We start from the raw sequence: 19,394 nt of genomic DNA on the forward strand, positions 1-19,394 counted from the left end.
AGGTTTTGTAACACACACAACCAGACCCTACTTTGTGGGAATTGAAGGCATTTTTAGGATCTTACAGCAAGCTGATGAATGTGGACTGTAATGCAAATAATGCTAAGGGAGTGTCAAGAAACGACAGCCCTTTGTTTTGTAAAAGACCGTCTACAAATAAAATATCTTAGTTTATAATAGGGAGCGTCTACAAATGACAGCACTTTGGTTTTAAAAGGGAGCATCTACATTTTACAGCACTTGGTTTCTCAATGGGAGCGTTTACAAATGACAGCACTGTTTCTGAAAGGGAGCGTCTACAAATGATAGCACTTGTTTTTTAAAGGTGGCATCCACAAATGACAGAGCTTCATTTCTCAATGGGAGCGTCTACAAATGACAGCACTGTTTCTGAAAGGGAGCGTCTACAAATGACAGCACTGTTTCTGAAAGGGAGCGTCTACAAATGACAGCACTTGGTTTTTTAAAGGTAGCATCCATAAATTACAGAGCTTCATTTCTCAAAGGGAGCGCCTACAAATGACAGCACTTGGGTTCTGAAAGGAAGCGTCTACAAATGACAGCACTTGGTTTTTTAAAGGTAGCATCCACAAATTACAGAGCTTCATTCCTCAAAGGAAGCGTCCACAAATGACAGCACTTGGGTTCTGAAACGGAATGGCTTCGTTTCTGAGAGGTCTGTCTAAATTTTATAGTGCTTGGTTACTGAAAGTAAGCATCCACCAATTACAGTGCTTGGTTCCTGAAAGGGAGCGTCTAGAAATGACAAGGCTGGGTTCCTAAAAGGGGCTGTCTACAAATTAGAGCACTTTGCTTCAGAGAAGTCTGTCTAGAAATGACACTGCTTGTTTTTTTTATAGAAACCGTCTACAAATGAGTCAAATCAAATTGGTTTGATAATTTAAGTAAATGCTGACTTACTATTTGACCATTTACTGTCAGGCTGGATTCCATGAGTAACATTACAAACCAATACAAACCACTTGGTACCAGAGACACTACTATTATAATGGGCATTAGAACATGGGTATGAAGCTCATTATCAATCAAATAATATCACTAAACAGTGGCTAAAGCTCAGGCTTTGCGAAGACCACAGCATACCAGTATAGATGTTTTATCACCCAGCAGTCTTGTGTTGTACCGAACTGACCTGAATTGAATTGACAGAGGAAGACTATGAGACAAATACAGATACAGCAGAAAGACCCCAGCAGAATCTGCAGCCTGTTGATACTCTACCAGCTTCCTACATAGAGGAGCTCGTTTTATCATCAGAAACAAAACAGCGCACCCGAACTCTGCAAGACACGAGGCTCCATACGCAACTGCATCAACAGCCAAGGTGTCACGTAGAGCATGCATCTATTATATCCAAAGACAAAACACCAGCGCAATCCTGTCCACAGTTCACAGGACAACCGCAGAGAGGACCAGCAGCTCACAATCTGTAGCGGTGCAGCAGGACACTTTCACTATGAAACACTTTCACAAACCAGCACTGAAGCATCATTAAAAGCACCTCCGATATGGATCGGCCACAAATAGCTCCAAGTTCACTCAGGCTAAAGTTCAGTGCAATTTTTTTTAATTACTGCAATCACGTCTAGGGATGCAGCAACAGGGTTTTTTGGCCAATTCCAAAGGTTGATAGTACATGCATTCATTCATTTATTCATGGCATTCAGCTGACGCTCTTATCCAGAGCGACTTACAAGGTTACTCGCATTACAGAGTACAGAGGGTTGTAGAGTTGTAGTGTTAGGAGTCTGGCCCAAGGACTCTTATTGGTGTAGCAGAGCCTAGTCACCGAGACTGGGATGGTGAGGTAGCTCAGGGGCAGGTAGTGGTGTAATCTGTTGCGCCACACCAACCACATGATAGTAATGAATTACGAGTACCACACAATTGTACTTAGGTACTTTGTTTGATGTTTGTTTTTTTCATGACCCGACATCAGTCAGTGACTCAATCCTAACTGGTCTCAACAGTAGCCAATGTAAACCAGGCACAAAAAGTGCAGTTACTATTAAATAAAATATTAAATATTAAATTTTTTTTAAATTTTAATTTCACTTTAAACGATGCAGCAGCTACATTTTGGCGCTAGTAGCTACGTGCCTGATACTTCATCACCAGTTAAGGTGGAATGGAAATATTAACGTCCACTTAACGTTAAATTCTAATTCTAAATTTAAATGTGTGGTGTGAGACAATTCAAAGTGTGTCTTACATTGGAGCTTCATTTTATTTTAAACTAAAACGTCTAACGTCATCAAATCGACATCCGGTGCCTGCTGGGTGTCTATACATTCACTCAAGTACAGGAGATTGTCTATGCCAGGCCGAAGTCTTCTAGGCCTTTGGAGGATGTCTAATGATTTTTGAGAATTAGAGAAATCTCACATTACTCTTAGTTCATTTTTTGTTTTTATTAAAATAACCATGCTATTTATATTATTTTTAAACAACGCAAGTATTACAGCATTAGTAAAACTCTTAATGTATGTTTATTAATGTATATTTATTACTTAATGTATGTTTCTTAATGTAAAATTATCCAATACACAGATACAGCTAAATCCCGCTAAACGTTTCCTTCCATTGGTTAGGACTTCACAAGCAGAACTGAAGGCCTAACACATATGAACTACCATCATAATTAGGAACTGACCAAAGAATCAGCCAATCACGTTGTAAATTTCGGGACCAGTAGGCAGGACCAGTTTGGTCAGAAAAAATCATCACACATACAACACTGGTTTTGAATACGAGAAGAATTCAGTCTTTTCGGAAAACAGTGACGGCACCAGCTCTGTGTTAGGACTCTGTATTGTTACAAGCTTCATTTTTGAACTGAATCGATGGCCTGGGTCTAAAAGTTTGCCACTGTGCTCTATAAATAACATCTGCTCTTTAAGGACCACGCTGGCATTTAAAATTCACAAACAAAAAAATCGGCTGCTTATTTAAATACCATGAATTACATAAAGCTGTGAAGTAAACAGTGACTGAGTATTTCGTACGATGAGTCATATATAATTACGCTGTGACATTTTGGTTCAGGTGTAGCAGCAGCAGTTAAATCCTGCAGAAGTGGACGTTACTTACATCACAAGACTGCAGCACAGCTCGGTCAAAAAAACAAAGAGCAGGGGGTGTGTTTGCTGATCGCGTGTTTAGACTCAAATCATGCATTTCTCATTTTGACTAATGTTGATGTCACACAAAATCCTTGCTTCTGAGTTGTTCAATTCAATTCAATTTTGTCATTTTATTATTGCAGGGATTTACAGTATGATCAAACACTGTTAGTCTCCGGTGCATCAAATACAATAATAAATACAAACATATACAAGTGTGTGTGTAAGTCCTGGGTAATTAAGTTACTATAACCACTAAATTACCATACAACTAATTAACTACACAACTAGATAACTATACTACTAAGTTATTATACCATTAAGTTACTACTCAATTAACTATACTACTAAGTTACTACTTCACTAAGTTACTATACCATTAGGTTAATACTTAACTAAGTAACCATACCATTAAGATACTGCTCAACTAAGTAACTATACTACTAAGTTACTATATCATTAAATTACTACTCAACTAACTATACTACTAAGTGACTATACCATTATGTTACTACTTAACTAAGTTACTATACCATTAAGATACTGCTCAACTAACTATACTACTAAGTTAGTATACCATTAAGTTACTACTTAACCAAGTTACTGTACCATTAAGTTATTAACAACAAATTTAATACTCAACTAAGTTACTATACCATTAAGTTACTAACAAATTTAATACTCAACTAAGTTACTATACTATTAAGTTACTACTCAACTAAGTTAATGCTCAACTAAGGTACTATACTATTACATTACTAACAACAAGTTAACACGCTACTAAGTTACTACACAACTATGTTACAACACAACTACGTTACTACTCAACTAAGTTAATACACTACTAAGTAACTACACAACTAAGTAACTATAAAATAAAGTTATTACTCAATTTAGTAACTACACAGATAAGTTACTATACTAATATTAAAATGGAATAAGTATGTACTCCATCATACAAAATTGCATGATGTATGGGCCAATATGTTATGAATGCTCCAAAGTGACTTTGTACATCGATTCCATTGAAAGTTGAGAAGATTTGTTTTCCTACTCCTGTAAAGTTGCCATGTTGGAGATTTTTGCTTGACAATGACGATACATTGCTATTATGGTGTGTGTAGCACATCCTGGCATACTTGAATCTGATGAGGCACATACAGTCATCCGGAAACATCACAACACCCCATGAGAAACTTTGTCTTGTTTAACATATTTAAACATCTAGACATGTGATCCTCATGTGAACAACACTGAGAGACGGAGGTAATCTAACTAAACTCACACAACTGAAGAAATGCCTTTTAAATAACCTGGAATTCTGCAAAATGAAAGAAAATGCAATATTCCTGAGAGGAGAAAAACACCCCCACATTTATGACTACTCAAAATGTGTAGAATTAGACTCAGGATCAGAACATGGTTCGAGAGGATTCTGGAGGGGTCTGTCTTATTTAAACCTCTTGAATGATGGTTGAAGTGAATGATAAAGATCACCATGGCCAGATCCAAAGAGCTCCCTGAGGCATTCAGAAAGAAGGTTGTAGATGCAGAGGGGAGTCTGGGAAGGGATTTAAAAAGAGCTCAGAACAGTTAGATACCAGCCGTTCCACTGTCCACCAAATAATTTACAAGTGGAGAACATTTACAACAACTGCCAACACGGCCAAGTCAGGCGGTCCTAGCAATTCAGCCCAACAGATGCATAAGTAAGTTAAGACATTTGGCCAATAAAGTGTTTCTTGACCATGATCGCTATTATTATTGTCAATAACTGCTACTCTGAATCCTTTTTTTTTACATTCAGGTGCTAAAGTGATTACCATACAAAATCAGGACAAAAAATGTAATTTACCTTTCAGTCAGAAAACGAGGCTTCATTAGGAGAGTAAAAAACAATATTTCACACTTTTAATATACAATAAATGAACATGTCGTCATGTCTGGCAGAGTGGAAGATTAACATGAACAACTGAAAGTGATAATTACTCATTCTAGCGCTGCACAATTAAGTGTTAGGTACCCCTAAAGTAACCGCAGTGTAGAAAGTCTGCTAGAGGAAATGTGATGTATGGGACATCTGGCAAACAATAGCTAAAATAAACAAACCTAGGCCCTCACTATGCAAAAAGCTAATACAGCCAACAATTACAGTGTTTTATTAACAGATATCATCTGGAAAAAAACACAACTCTGAAGCTTTCTCAAGGGCGTGACTCCGGGTCCAGGCTGTTGGACTACAGCCCAAACACTTTTTGTTTGATTTTTTTGTTTTTTAACATCCCCAGATCTTTTTTTGTGGGCCACGTTTTTGAAAAACTGCTAACAACAAGGTAACAGTAAAAACAGTCAAATGACCCTACTCTCCATTAAGGCCTACTTGGCTTATGGAGCTGAAAATTTGCTTATTTTGACAGCTTCTCATCTGACTTTCCCATTCCACCTTATCTGCAGCAGCAGTTATGTTCTCTGCACCATTTACGGTGGAACCTGACAATCCGCAACAGAAACTGGCTTCCTTCGAGGCTTTAGGTTCTGGGTACTTTCGCTTTCCTCTCCTTTTCCTTTTCCGGTCTCTGTGTGGTATCAGACAGGAACCTGCGAGAGTGATAGTGTGACCCACACCAAACAGGAAAACTAGTCCCATCTTGAGAAGAAATATGGAAAGCTAGTTCCTGCTAAGAAAGAAGTCAGCTAAACTTGTGCCATTTTGGAAAAAAGTCTGAAATGCTAGTGCCCGATAGAAAAAACATCTGAAGAGCTAGTCCCTTCTAGGAAAGAAGTCTGGAAAACCACCCCCTTCTGGTGAAGAGATCTGGAAAACTAGTCCCTGCAAAGAAAGAAGTCTGGAAACTAGTCCCTGCTAGAGACAAAGTCAGGAAAACTAGTCCCTGCAAAGAAAGAAGTCTGGAAACTAGTCCCGTCTAGGCAAGAAGTATGGGAAAAGTAGTCCCTTTTAGGGAAGAAGTCTGGACAACTAGTCCCTTCTAGGCAAGAAGTATGGGAAAAGTAGTCCCTTTTAGGGAAGAAGTCTGGACAACTAGTCCCTTCTAGGCAAGAAGTATGGGAAAAGTAGTCCCTTTTAGGGAAGAAGTCTGGACAACTAGTCCCTTCTAGGGAAGAAGTTTTTAAAAAAAATTGTCCCTGCTAGAAAAGACATCTTGAAAACTAGCCCCTTCTGGGGAAGAGATCTGGAAAGCTAGTCCCTGCAAGAGAAGAAGTCAGGAAAACTAGAGCTATTTTGGAAAGAAGTCTAGAAAACCAGTCCCTTCTAGGCAATAAGTCAGGAAAACTAGTCCCTTCTCGGCAAGAAGTCTGGAAACTAGTCCCTGCTAGGGATGAAGTCTAAAAAACTAGTCCCTTCTAGGCAATAAGTCTGGAAAACTGGTCCCATCTTGGAATAAAGTCTGGAAAACTGGTCCCATCTTGGAATAAAGTCTGGAAAGCTGGTCCCTGGTAGGAAAGAACTCAAGAAAACTAGTCCTTTTATGCCAAAAGGTCTTGAAAACTAGTCCTTTATTGGCAATAAGTCAGGAAAACTAGTCCCACCTAGGGACGAAGACATTACACAGGCTTATGGCTTCACTCTGTACCTTGGACTGAAAAAATCACAAAATAAAGAGAAAAGAAATAAAGAGGAAAGAAGCTCTTTCCTTTCCTCTTCCTTTTCTGGTCTCCGTCGAAAGCGTCAACCACACCAAACAGGAAAACTAGTCCAATTCTTGGGAAAATGTCGGGAAAGCTAGTCCCAGCCTACAAGAAAAAACGTCTTTTGAATAAACATGGCCTGACATGAATTCAGCAGCTGCCCGCTGACCTCTATTATAGATGTGATATGAGTTTTTTTCACAAGTTCAGAGAAACGTGTCAACATTACTGTCCTCAGTAACTCATGATGATCCGGCAGCGACGCAGCCTTTTAAGTCCTTTTAAGACACTGGTGTTGAAACCGTACCAAGCTGAGAGCTTCTTCATCCTCAGCTGCTCAGCCATGCAAACACAAGCTACACTGCCTACTTCCACGTCCACAAGACAAAGTGCTTCACCCAAGCCTTTATTTATTCTTAATACCACTACACTACCGAGGAGATTCCCTGTCTGAGTAAACTGCACTAAAATCACCACTGCTGTGCATTTAACATGAGGGTCTGAGCTACGGGCTGCGATTATGGCTACAAAACGATGTGTCTGGTGTGCTTTCTGACCCTCCAGCCCAGTGATAACGATCCTAGCAGAGGGTGTCGGGGGGTGGAGGAGTTGGGGGGGGGGGGGGGGGGTTCTTAAGAGATGGAAGCTATTTCACGTCCTCCCCCAAGTACAAGCGAAACCTTTTAGCAGGAGCTAGGCAGCTCAAGAAAGTGTGTCAACACACCGAATTGTTCAGGCAGCGCACTGGGGCACCTTGATACTTTTCTCCCCTTTCTTTTTTTGCCCCTCCAACCCCGTCTCGCATGTCAGCGCAAGTCATGTAGAAATAATGACTTTTTTTCTCCTTTAAAGGCAGGGATTTACATTGGCTACCAAAACACAGCAAACACTGTAGGATTTTCTTCTTCATAGAACCTTAAAGACATGAATGAATGACTTTTGTTTAATGGCCAGTTTGCTGGACAAGGACTAGGCACGGTCATGAACTATGTTTTTTTCTTTTTTGATGGAAAATTCTAAAAATACTGTGCAGTCCAGGACTAGGCTTAATGTCTGCATGGAAACAGGGCCTAAATGTTGGAAATGTGTTTTTAAAACATAATTAGCGTTTTGATTTTTTTTCATAATTTTAACTATTATATATATTTTGGAAATGATTTTGGATCATTTCTATTGGTCCCATAATTTAAAATGCTTTATTTATTTACATTTTACAAGGATAGCATATATATAAGCTGCCCATTCAAAAAATAATGTGGTAGTCACTTCAGGCTCCTGCGGATGATGGGGCTATAAATACCTGCGGTGTGCGATGGGACTCAGACATTGAGAATAGTGCAGTACAGTGCAGTGAGTGGATGTCTTGTTGGATGTGTGGGAAATGGGTCACTAAATGGGTCGTGGTAGATAAGCAGTTAATGATTGGTAAAAAGAAGTGATTGCATTTGGGTGTGGCCAAGGACATAGTGTAATGGATAGTATCTGAATCTGCAGGTGTATGGAAGCATATGGTCATACGGGTCTACCAGCAGTGGCAGAAATCCTAGTCTACAGGGAATTCTCCTCAGAATTGTGGCCAAAAGATGCAACTGACGGCCAGGAGCCACCAGCAGGTTTCACAGCTTATAGAGGAAATTCGCTTCGTTTCCAGGAAGGAACTGCTTCTCGAAATCAGCACAGGTCCTTCACCACCAATTTCTGAAATAACACTCTACAGGGAGCTGCAGACCATCGACATATGGAGTGGAGTAGCACGCAAGACGCCTTCTGCTCACTTCTGAAAAATCTTATTACCAATCATTTTTTAAATCTAATAAACAGGCTGTTTTAGTTACTGTGACTTTAAGGCTGAGAGATGGACAAAAGTATTGGGACACCTGCCCATTCATTGTTTCTCTTACGTTTATCCTACATTTGTTGGAGTAACTGAATCTACTATCCAGGAAATAGGGCTTTCCGCTAGATTTCAGCATTGCTGTGAGGATTTGATTGCATTCAGCGTCAGTGATACAGCGATAGTGAGGTCAGGATGTTGGTCGATGATCACCTTCCCACCTCATAATCCCCAACTTATCCCAAAAGTACTGCATGGAGCTCATCATCCATCATTCCAGAGAACACTGTTCCACTGCTCCACAGCTCAAGGCTGGGGGGTTTTATACCCCTCTAGCCCACCCCTGGCATTAGACATGGTGCCAATAGGTTTCGGCTGTACTCAAGCTCTGTGTGTGCGTGCATTTGCACATCTGTGTCAACAATGAGCGCAGCTCAAAGTAGCTGAATGAATTTATCAGAAAGGGGTGTCCACAAATATTTGGACATATAGTGAAAGTGCGACCAGACTTTTTAGGCTGGTACTGCATATGGGCCGTGGGTCTGTTTCACCATCATCAGCAGTGGAACGTAAAGCAGCTACAGACAGCTAGTGTATCTCTTCACCCCCTCTCTGCGTTACAGGAGACCAAAAAGTGTTGATTGCGTTTGCGCACCGTAGCGCCGTCCGCGCCGCGGAATGCAAATGAGCGCAGAGATGAGGTCTGTTCCACTAGCCACATCCTAACGAGTGGCTCTGGAGGGCTGTTTGAAGACTGAGAGACAAATGCTCACGCTCACGCGCACACACACACACACACACACACAAGCTCGTACACGCACACACACACACACTAACACACTCTAATGATATTTACAAAGACGCTAACCTGCACATCTGATGGGCCTCAGTGCCAGCAGCTCTGTTTGCTTCAGGGTGTTCCTCTCATCCTTCACACACTCACACACACACACACACTCGCACGCATGCACGCTCGCTTGCTCTTCCTGCCTCATCACATTTGGAGCATTGACAAAGCGATAATGAGATAAGTCTCACAGATTGCACATTCACAATACAATTATTTTCTATATAAATATGTTCTTTCTGGCAAAAAAACAGAGAAAAAAAGAAGGCTTGCGATGCCGATGACTCACCGCGAAAGCAGGGACAGCTTCTAATGTCATCAATTATGGACTCGGTACATCACAGGCTTGGTGTTTACGTGCTGGCGAAGGATTTGTGTGCTTAAAATTAATTATAGACAAGTTGTTCACCTTGTCGCTCCGGATCCAATAAACTCTAAAGCAATCTACCGCAGCAGCTAATCTGTCAGTGATGCTGCAGGGGGATTCACCACCCCACCTCGCCCCCATCTCATCCTCAACCCATCCCCAACTCATCCCAAAAGTACTGGATGGAGCATCAATCGTCATTTCTGAGAACACAGTTCTTCCACTGCTCCAAGGCTCAATGCTGGGGGGCTTTATATCACCTTTAGCCCACGCCTGGCATTAAGCACGGTGGGCTAGAGGGCAGCTGGGTGGTTAGAAATAAGGAGTTTCTGAGTTTCCATTGGTCAGTTTCACACAAAACCGTAGATGGACGCACAATTCCACTAATTACAAATGAGAGGCACACAAATCCACCAGTTTAGACACGTCAAGAGGCTGAGACGAGCATCTCGACCCATCTTTAAGGCCTCATCACTCTGAATGGGAGTCACGTACAACCTGTCGAAAATCCTTTTGTCCATGCAGTGTCATATCCGAGACTGAAGGTTCTGCATACAAGGTTCTTTATGCCTTTATTTGAGAGAACCGGTTCTCCAAGAAACCCCCACCGAACTGCCTTAACAGTAGACCAGAAGAAAGCGCGGTAGCTCAGGCCACCCTTACAAAGAAACTTTGCTCTCTAATGAAACTCTAAAGGGGGGTTTTCTTTGGCAGGAGAAGGAAATTCCAGCTCTCCGTAGCCTGCTGAAGCAGGAGATCCGTAATCCACAGTTTAAGTATTAGTACAGCATTAAATCAGCCAATTGACTTCGGCTGAATAGAACAAATAATCCTACTTTGCTCCAGAGGGGTGATTTTAATAGCTGCTCTTTAACATGGCCAACATCTATCAGTTTTACATAATGGCTCTTGAAGCGCTCCTCGTTCGCATGGAGAGGACTGGGGGAAAAATTAAATATATATATACATATATATTCAAATCTACGGGTGTCTAATGAGAACCAACAGCTAAAAGAAGTGAAGTATCTTACGAAATCCATTTGGTATAATGAGAGCGGGAGCTAAAATTACTTTCAAGTGTCCGGGTTTCAAAACTCCAAACTTGGCTTGTGAGAGAGAGAGAAGACGGAGGTAAATTGAGGCTAAAACTTTTCCATTAGATAAGAAGTAGAGTGTGTGAGTGTGTGTATGGGGGGGAGAGGGGGGTGGGAAAAGAGAGGAATAAGAGGGTACATGTAGCATTATGTAAAGTAGGCCATTAAAAATCCCAGAAGGTTGCATCACGGCTCCTTTGCGAGAGCTTTTTCTCCCATGGTACAGAAATAGAGGTTTGGTCGGCCATGTTGTTTATGCGCTGGAGGGAAAAAAAGGAAAAACGGTGGACGCTGTGGAAGCCTCCGTTCTCACGCCCTGGGCAAAAAAAAAAGTTTGGCTCAGTTTAAGGCAAATCAACAGATTTCCAAGCATGATCAATAGAGATCCATGTTGGAGTGCTGACAAGCTAGATCCTGCCTGCCTGGGAAAGTTCTCTTAAAGGTGATTCTAACTTTGAGTCGGACAAGCCTGAGGGATATTTTATCGTTATTGCGATAAATTACACCGAAATATTCAGAAGAAAGTTAGACCCACTTCTCACAAGTTTGGACACACTGTTGGACACAAGTTTGGACACACAGTTCTTCCACTGCTCCACAGTTCAATGCTGGGAGGCTTTATTTCACCTTTAGCCCACGCCTGGCATTAAGCACGGTGGGCTAGAGGACAGCTGGGTGGTCAGAAATAAGGAGTTTCTGATTTTCCATTGGTCAGTTTCACACAAAACCGTAGACGGACTTCTTTAAGGCCTCATCACTCTGAATGTGAGTCACGTACAACCTGTCGAAAATACCTTTGTCCACATAGTGTCATATCTGAGACTGAAGGTTCTGCATACAAGGTTCTTTATGCCTTTATATGAGAGAACCGGTTCTCCAAGAAACCCCAACTGAACTGCCAATAGTAATAAATTACAATACCACTTTTGAGAAGTTTGTCCAACTTTCGACTGAGTATTGTGGTGTAATTTATCGTTATTGTGATAAATTACACCGCAATACTCAGTCGAAAGTTCGACCCACTTCGACCCACTTCTCAAAAGTCCACTTCATCCACTGAACATCAACATCAAGATGATTGGAAAAAGATCGAGCAAGCATCACCTTGAACACTCTCTCTACTAGTTAAGATGATCGTACAATAAACCAGGTGTTTCTTTTGTTTGTTTGAGGTTCTAAAGGTGTGATGGTTCTAAACGTTATACGGCATGTTCACCCTTGAACATCTAAAATAAAGTGAATATCCTTTCAGAAACAGTGGAATCTTTTTTTGCTGCTATCTAGAACCAAGGGTTTGAAAAATGAATTGTCTACAAGAGTGAGCATCACCTTGTACACTCTCTCTACTAGTTAAGACGATTGTAAGATTAAGAAGCTTTTGGAAAGCAGAGCCCAGGTTTTTTTTCAGCTGTCCTGGTTCTAAAGAGAACCTTTCACTGAAGAGATGAAAGATTTCTGTGTTGGTGAGGTTAGAACCAAGGAAACCATACCTCAAACACAGAAACAAATTCATATATAGCCAATTATTTACTATCCAAACTGACAAGCATACCAACACAGGTCTTTCAGATTTAAATCAGGTAAATATTTGTAAAATTGTGGAGAAAATGTGGAAAAATATTGAATTGAAATGATTTTTCCTTTAATAAGGAGATTTAATAAATAAAAATAAATTAAATTAAACTATTTAAAAATGTTTTGCTGACTATGTTGCCTAATTAAACCATGTATGTATCTCTCCACCTTGCCAACAATGTATCAAAAAAATCAGACAGAGAATTCCTAACCATATTGCTTTGGAGTTTTTTTTTTTTTTTTAAACAATTTTTAATATATATATTTTTTTTGCCATTTGTCTCCTAATTTGGTACTGCCAATTAACTCTACCTGCCACTCCAGCTAACAGATGCCTGTGCCGGCCACCATCACTTTATGAGTGATGAGGGGTGAGACTGCCATCTATCCACCCAGAGAGAGTACAGACAATTGTGCTTTCTCTGAGTCCAGCTGCTAATGGCAAAGCGGCATGGCTTGGGATAAGACCTTGCGACCCTTTGGGCCATGGTGGCAGCGCATTAGTCTGCTGAGCCAGTCTGAGCCCGTATTCCTAACAATTTTGTGTAGCAGCTTTTCATGATGTAGCTTAGAGGCACATGAAACTCTTGTCCGATTCCCATCACCACCACTGTGAACAAATCTGGGTTCAAGTTTTCCTAAACTAGACTGTGATGTGCTCATCTTATTTATGCAGGGATTTGGGAAAATTGGTGGAATTCCCTTTAATTGTGGTGCTGCTGATGCATTTCGTCCATGTCAACTTCTGAAAATCTAAATGTCATGATAAATTCCATGTGTCCAGAAGATATCTTCAAGTACAGTGAAGCTGTGCTTGCCATGTCAACCATCCTTTTCTCAGTAGTGAAGTAGACTGAGAAGAAAGGTCAAGAACCAACGAACTGATTACTCATGTTCAGAAGAAACTGTGGCAGGGCTTGTTCTCAGGGTTTCCGGGAAACGTCCCTCTGTACTGGCGCTGATGTAGCTGGGGGTGGATGGTTTCTGTGGTTGTGGTAAGAAACAGGCAATGAATCACGAATCATTAGCCAGTGTGTGTGAATGCACAGAGATGGCGGGAGCACTGAACCAAAGGCAAAATGAGAAGTGTCTTCACACTCCGTCTTTCATTCTTGCGTGTGTACTTCCTGCGGCAGTGACACTGAGAAGGTGGAAAAACACAAGTGAAATATTGTCAACAACGACCAGTCAGGAAACAAAGGCTTCAGCCTCGCCTGTCTGTCTCATCTGTGAAACATTCAGAGAAACTGGGCCATATTAATCGAAATGAATGACCATAACATGACTTTCACCAACACTTATTATTCATTATTATTCATCCATTTCATCTTTGTCGTACGACTGACCACCAGTCAAGGTCCGGGATCTACATATTAGGCAGCAGGTGAACAGTCAGTTCTTGAAGGTGATGTTCGTGTTAAAAGCAGACAAATTAGCAAGAGAGACTAGAAAAGTGGCTCTCACTGGTTGTTATTGTATCCCAAGTGGTTGCTATGGTGTGCTGTAAAATGTTGGATGCCAAAATGTTTGCCCAAAAGCACATCTAATACGTTTACAGAGCTGTGTCCACAAACTTTTGTCAAATAGATGGTTTGTCCATGTGCAACTTATGTGCATGTTCTCTCAGATGGCGTGTAGGAGAGTGACAACAGCGTGAGCTTTCTGAACATCGCACTGTTTGATCCGATTGGGAAAAAAATTACGATCATTTTACAAAAACTCGTATCAGTTCCAAAGCATTAGAAACTATGCTATCAGATCTACAATTTCGCCAAATTTGGTGTTTGTAGCTTGAGAAATGTGACCAGTAGAGAAGCTTGAATTATTGGCAAAAAGTTTATGGACGAATTTCAAAGATCCAATGCATTGCATTGGACCTGTGCAGCCGATCAAAAAGCTGTATGCAAGCCACATCAGACCGAACAATCTGGAGTTGGAATGTGTGGAAAACACTCCGGGATGAGTTTCATAGTGAAAATCTAGCAGAAAAATAATGAATATAATATTGCTACCATAACCATACAAATCTGAGCCACTCCAACAAGAACCAACCGTGCTGGCTAGGCGACTGGCCCAGAATATCTCCAAAACATCAGGCAGGTCTAATGGGGACCCCGAAGTGCTCCAAGAAAGGACAACCAGCAAACTGGCTACAGTGTCAAGGGCACCCAAAGCATTGGAGGCCTCACCTCACAAAGGATCTGCTGCTCAGAGCTGTTTAAGCGATACAAGGGCTGCCTGCACAATCTTAGGCAGGTGGTTTTAATGTTACGGCTATAAAGAGTGTATAAAGAGATGCCAAGGCCATAAACTTATTAGGTCAGAACTCGGCTCACTTAGATGTGTCAGTATTAAAAAGGCCCTTTAATAAAAACAGCAGCTTAATTCTAATGGATACAGAGAGTTTCGACAAAACACAAGACAAATGTAGGTTAAGGGCCTTTTAAAAGGAGATGAGCTTACACAGCTACATTAAACAGCTGCGTTTTAGCTTCAGTATTTTTTAGCTTTATTTATAGTCATACGGATCTGCTGCTGCTGCTTGGCTGATTTAAATAAACTATGTGGAATTACAGCAGCACAGGAGTATAGCCTGAAGGCCAGATATAGTCTTCAAATTGGACTTATTGGAGTTATTGGAGAATTTTCCAGTAAGACCAACACTCACAATTATCTGGAGCAGCTCAGCGATGATCAGCATCCATATGGAATCATGCTGTATGGCGGCCAGCATTTAGCAGGGGTGCTGTATGGGGAGAGGAGGGGTGTCGAGTGTTGCTTGAGGTGATTCTACAAGCCTGTGACCAACAGATGCCCTACAAATGCATTGATTACCTGGGGAGTTGTGGGGGCCGGGGTAACATCTTTTCATGGGGCTTAAAATCCCTGGACGTGAACTCGGCTAACAGCAACTGAATAGCATCCCTATAGCACCAGAGCTGGTTTTATCCAAAAATGACAGAAGGAGCCCGTAAGCAAGTCCTTCATAAATGAGGTGAATGGAGCTACAAACTGGTCACGACCAGTTACGACACAACAGCTCTGTTTCGTGGTAACTAAGTAACTACCTTTGCAATGTCTCTACAAGTTCTCTCTGATAGCGCTCAGTCTGCACCTTCAGCCCAGCAGCTGCCAATGGCATGTCAGTGTGTGTTAATCGCCGTATGCGGGACCATTAACATTTGTCTTGAGGGGAAAGGAGAACATATGTTGTGTATAATGATAGGCAGAGGCAGAGGTTTCAGAATAGCTCTTTTTAATCATCTTGGTTCCCGACGCCTGGCCTAGCATGATGTACTTAGTCATGAAATTGGGCCCACCCACGGGAAAAAATGACTGACTCGTTGATTTCAGAGTCAATTTCTAATGATGTAAGTGGATAATCTAATGTGTGAGGCCTTCAGTCCACCTCCTGAAGGCCTAACCAATAAGGGGGGTTTGCTCGGTTGTAAAAACTGATTTCAAGACATTCCAAGAACTGAATCCATGTTTTCCAATGAAAAATAAATGAAATCAGGCTGTTTCTAATACCTGCAGAGCTTAGATACCACAAACCTGGTGATACTGCTGAATATAAATAAGGGAAAAATACAGGCCTGCATTTTTTCAGCTCTCAATAATAACCAGGTCGTCTCTGAAGGCCTACAAGGTCATAAAAGTTTACCATTATCCATATTTCATTACTTGAAGTTGTAAAGAATATGTGGACAATATCACTCATATATCTAATACTCAAAGTCACTGTCAAAAATGACCAAAGGATGAAGCAAAATACAAAAAAGTCTAAAGACACATTCTCTCTATAAGCATTCCTATGAAGACCAGGATGCACCAGAACCACCAGAACATCATTTATTCAGGACATGTGCATGCCAAGTCCAGATTAAACACTGAATGGAGTTAATCCACATCCTAAACCGAAACTATGTCCAAAACAGACATCTGTAGCCTGGCCCTGAGAAGCCCCCGAAGCTGCAGTATATCCAGCTCAACTGGCAGGGGTGTAGCCAACAGCTCCCTGGCGGCAAGCAAGGGACTCCAGCCCAGCTGCACTGACTCTACCACTACTGCTAACAGCTGCAAGCCTCTGTCTCCACATTTGAGCAAAAACCCAACATGCCATCATGCACTTGTGGTGCGTCTCCTTAGCATTAGCAGAATTTTAACAGCCGGTGCATTTACAACACACGCCAGTCCTCCCTCTCGGTCTCCATTAGTTAAACAGGGTGTTTTTGCTGTTACTGCGCTTTTAAGAATGATGTAGGCAAATGACTCTGTTGTGATTGGCTGCCTCTCTCAATAAGATCTATTTAACAGTGTGAATGCAGAGAGAATGTAAAGCAAAAACTTTAATATGGACTGCTTTTACAGCGAAAACGGCAACTTTACAGGAGGAGGAAAAAAAGACTGAAGTTTGAATGGAAGTCAATGTAAAAGCATTTTATTTCAAGCCATTTTGGAGCATTTCCATTGGTCCATTCATTATAAAGTTTTGACACAATGTAAAGAACAACTGCCAGGTTCACATTACACCAAAAAATGAAAAACGGCAAAAATGAAGATACAGGTTTTTGCCGGACAGTGGCAAAATATAGGCTGGGGCTCTTTAAGGTTACAAAGACTCCCTCACTGCTCAAATCCATCCTCTTTTCTCAATGAACTCAAACCTGTCCACCTTCCGCCGCCCTCTTCCTCTCACTCCACAACGTTCTGGCCGTTGCGGCCCGTTACTAAGATACAGGGCTTTAGAAAGCAGCACTGCCATCACGGAGCAAAGGAGCCAATGAAAGTAATTCATACAGAGCCCTTAAGAGCACAGAGGCAGCGCTACATCTCGGTTGCCAGAGATACCCATTCCTGCCGAGAGAATATTACCACTGCCCGTAACTTAACTAAGGGGCTAATCTTAACTAAGCATTGCATTCACCCACTCAGCTAGCCAGCGACACACTCGAAGCCGTGGGTGTCCTTTTAGAACCTGCATGCTGTTGACGTGGATTATAATTACCACTAAGCTTGCAATTACAAATGTCAGCCCTGTTAAATAAAGGCGGCGATGGAAGTTCCAGGCGAGGGGCCAATTAAAGAGATTCTAAATGCATACGGACATCTAGTCAAAACAGACAAATCAGGAGGAATGAGGTGACGGGCTTAAGAACTGCAGCGTTCTCCAAACGTCACGCTGGAGCGGAACAAAGAAAAGAAAGTGAGGTGAAGACTGGAATCTCTGGAATATCTTCACAGATTCACAAAAGCACTCAAACAAACGGTCTTCCTTAATAATAGGAATTGCATCTGAGATCCTGAATAGACTATATATATATATATACACATATATGGTGGTTGCTGGGGGTTGCTGTGGTGTTGTATGGTGGTTGCTGGGGCATTTTTTCTTTCTTTGTTTGTTTTAAATTTCCCCTTTAGGGATCAATGAAGTATTTCTGATTCCGATCACAGGTGATGGCTAGGTGGTGGTTGATATGGTGTTGCTAGGTGGATGCTGTGGTATCCCAGGTGGCTGATATGTGTATATATATATATATATATATATATATATATATATATATATATATATATATATATATATATATATATATATACACACATATACATATACATACATATATATATATATATATATATATATATATACACACACACACACACACACACACACACACACACATATACACACGTATCAGCTTATATATATGTATATATAAGCTGATATATATATATATATATATATCAGCTTATATATATGATATGTATATATATATATATATATATATATATATATATATATATATATATATGGTTGCTATGGTGTTGCTGGTAGTGGTTGTTAAGTGGTTGGTTAGGTGTTACTGGTGTATTTGTGTCCTTGTGACACACATTGCTAAGGAGCTGTATGGTAGAAGGTATCTTAGGTGATTGCTTGGGTGATTGTTGTGGTATCCCAGGTGGCTGATACGTGTACCCATATATATGCTTAATGGTTAAAGTGATCGGTTGGGTGTTATCATTTTTGCATTGGAAACCACATGTCCAATCAAAAACCTGTAAAAAAGCCTGCTGCCCACTGTCCACTGTCCTGCTCTGGGGCCTTGCATTGATTCATCCTCACCTCACTGCAGGACTCTGCTTTTCACTGTTTACCTGCAGGACCTTTATTTTCTTTTTTCAGTTTAGTTTTATTGTTGTTTTTATTCCTGTTTTGCCTCTTATCAATATCCGTTGTCGACCTGAGGAGGACGGGTTCCCCTTTTGAGTCTTGGATCTTCTCAAGGTTTCTTCCTCTCGACCCGAGGCCACTGTTGCCACTAGCTTGCTCAAAAGAGGCTCGAACCCGGATCTCTGTAAAGCTGCTTTGTCACAACAGTCATCGTCCAAGGGACCTGATTGGTTCCAGGGTTGCTTAAATCATGATTCGGACCGGTCTTAGGCATGTAGCATAAGTTGTCATGGAAACAACCATGTCATTAAAAAGTCATCCACCAACCAAAAACTAAATCCAGGGTTAGAACAAGCTAAGCTGGAAATTAGCTGGCTAAGCAAGGGCTCTTGCTCTGTAAGAGAAACCCCTGGTTAGATGAATCAATACTTCATTAAGTGCTCTGCTGGTGGATTTCAAAAAAATAAACAATCTATACGATGGCTAGAGGCCTTCTTTATTTTAACCCATGTTACTACTAATGTAATTTAATTAAAGAGGAATTCCACAGAGTTTTCAAAATGGCAGCGTAATTCAAAGTGTTCACGTTGTAACAGAGTGCTTCAGACTGGTCTGGGGTGAAACAGTTCGTTATACAGAAACTGATAAAGAAGATTTCTTCACAATGGTTGGTCAACACCAAGATGTAAACACCAATATGGCTGTGTCTAA

The 19,394-nt window shown here is 41.1% G+C and overlaps 1 protein-coding gene across 5 annotated transcripts in view; it reads right to left on the bottom strand.

Moving 5' to 3' along the window:
* Positions 1-19,394, bottom strand: part of LOC140543092 (bis(5'-adenosyl)-triphosphatase) — a 362,414-nt gene that overhangs the window by 316,148 nt on the left and 26,872 nt on the right. The window contains exon 1 of one of the 5 annotated variants that reach the window (XR_011978165.1): positions 9,494-9,540. The exons of 3 other annotated variants lie outside the window; for them this stretch is intronic. Coding sequence is in view for 1 of the 2 variants with exons in the window: in XM_072666106.1 (XP_072522207.1) it covers positions 9,494-9,501 (8 nt within the window). In the remaining variant the exon portion in view is untranslated. Of the gene's footprint in view, positions 1-9,493; positions 9,541-19,394 lie in introns of those variants that run through there. One more of the 5 variants, XM_072666106.1, reaches the window with a different exon arrangement.

This window comes from Salminus brasiliensis, chromosome 21 (genome assembly GCF_030463535.1).
Source record: "Salminus brasiliensis chromosome 21, fSalBra1.hap2, whole genome shotgun sequence".
Taxonomy (NCBI): Eukaryota; Metazoa; Chordata; class Actinopteri; order Characiformes; family Bryconidae; genus Salminus; species Salminus brasiliensis.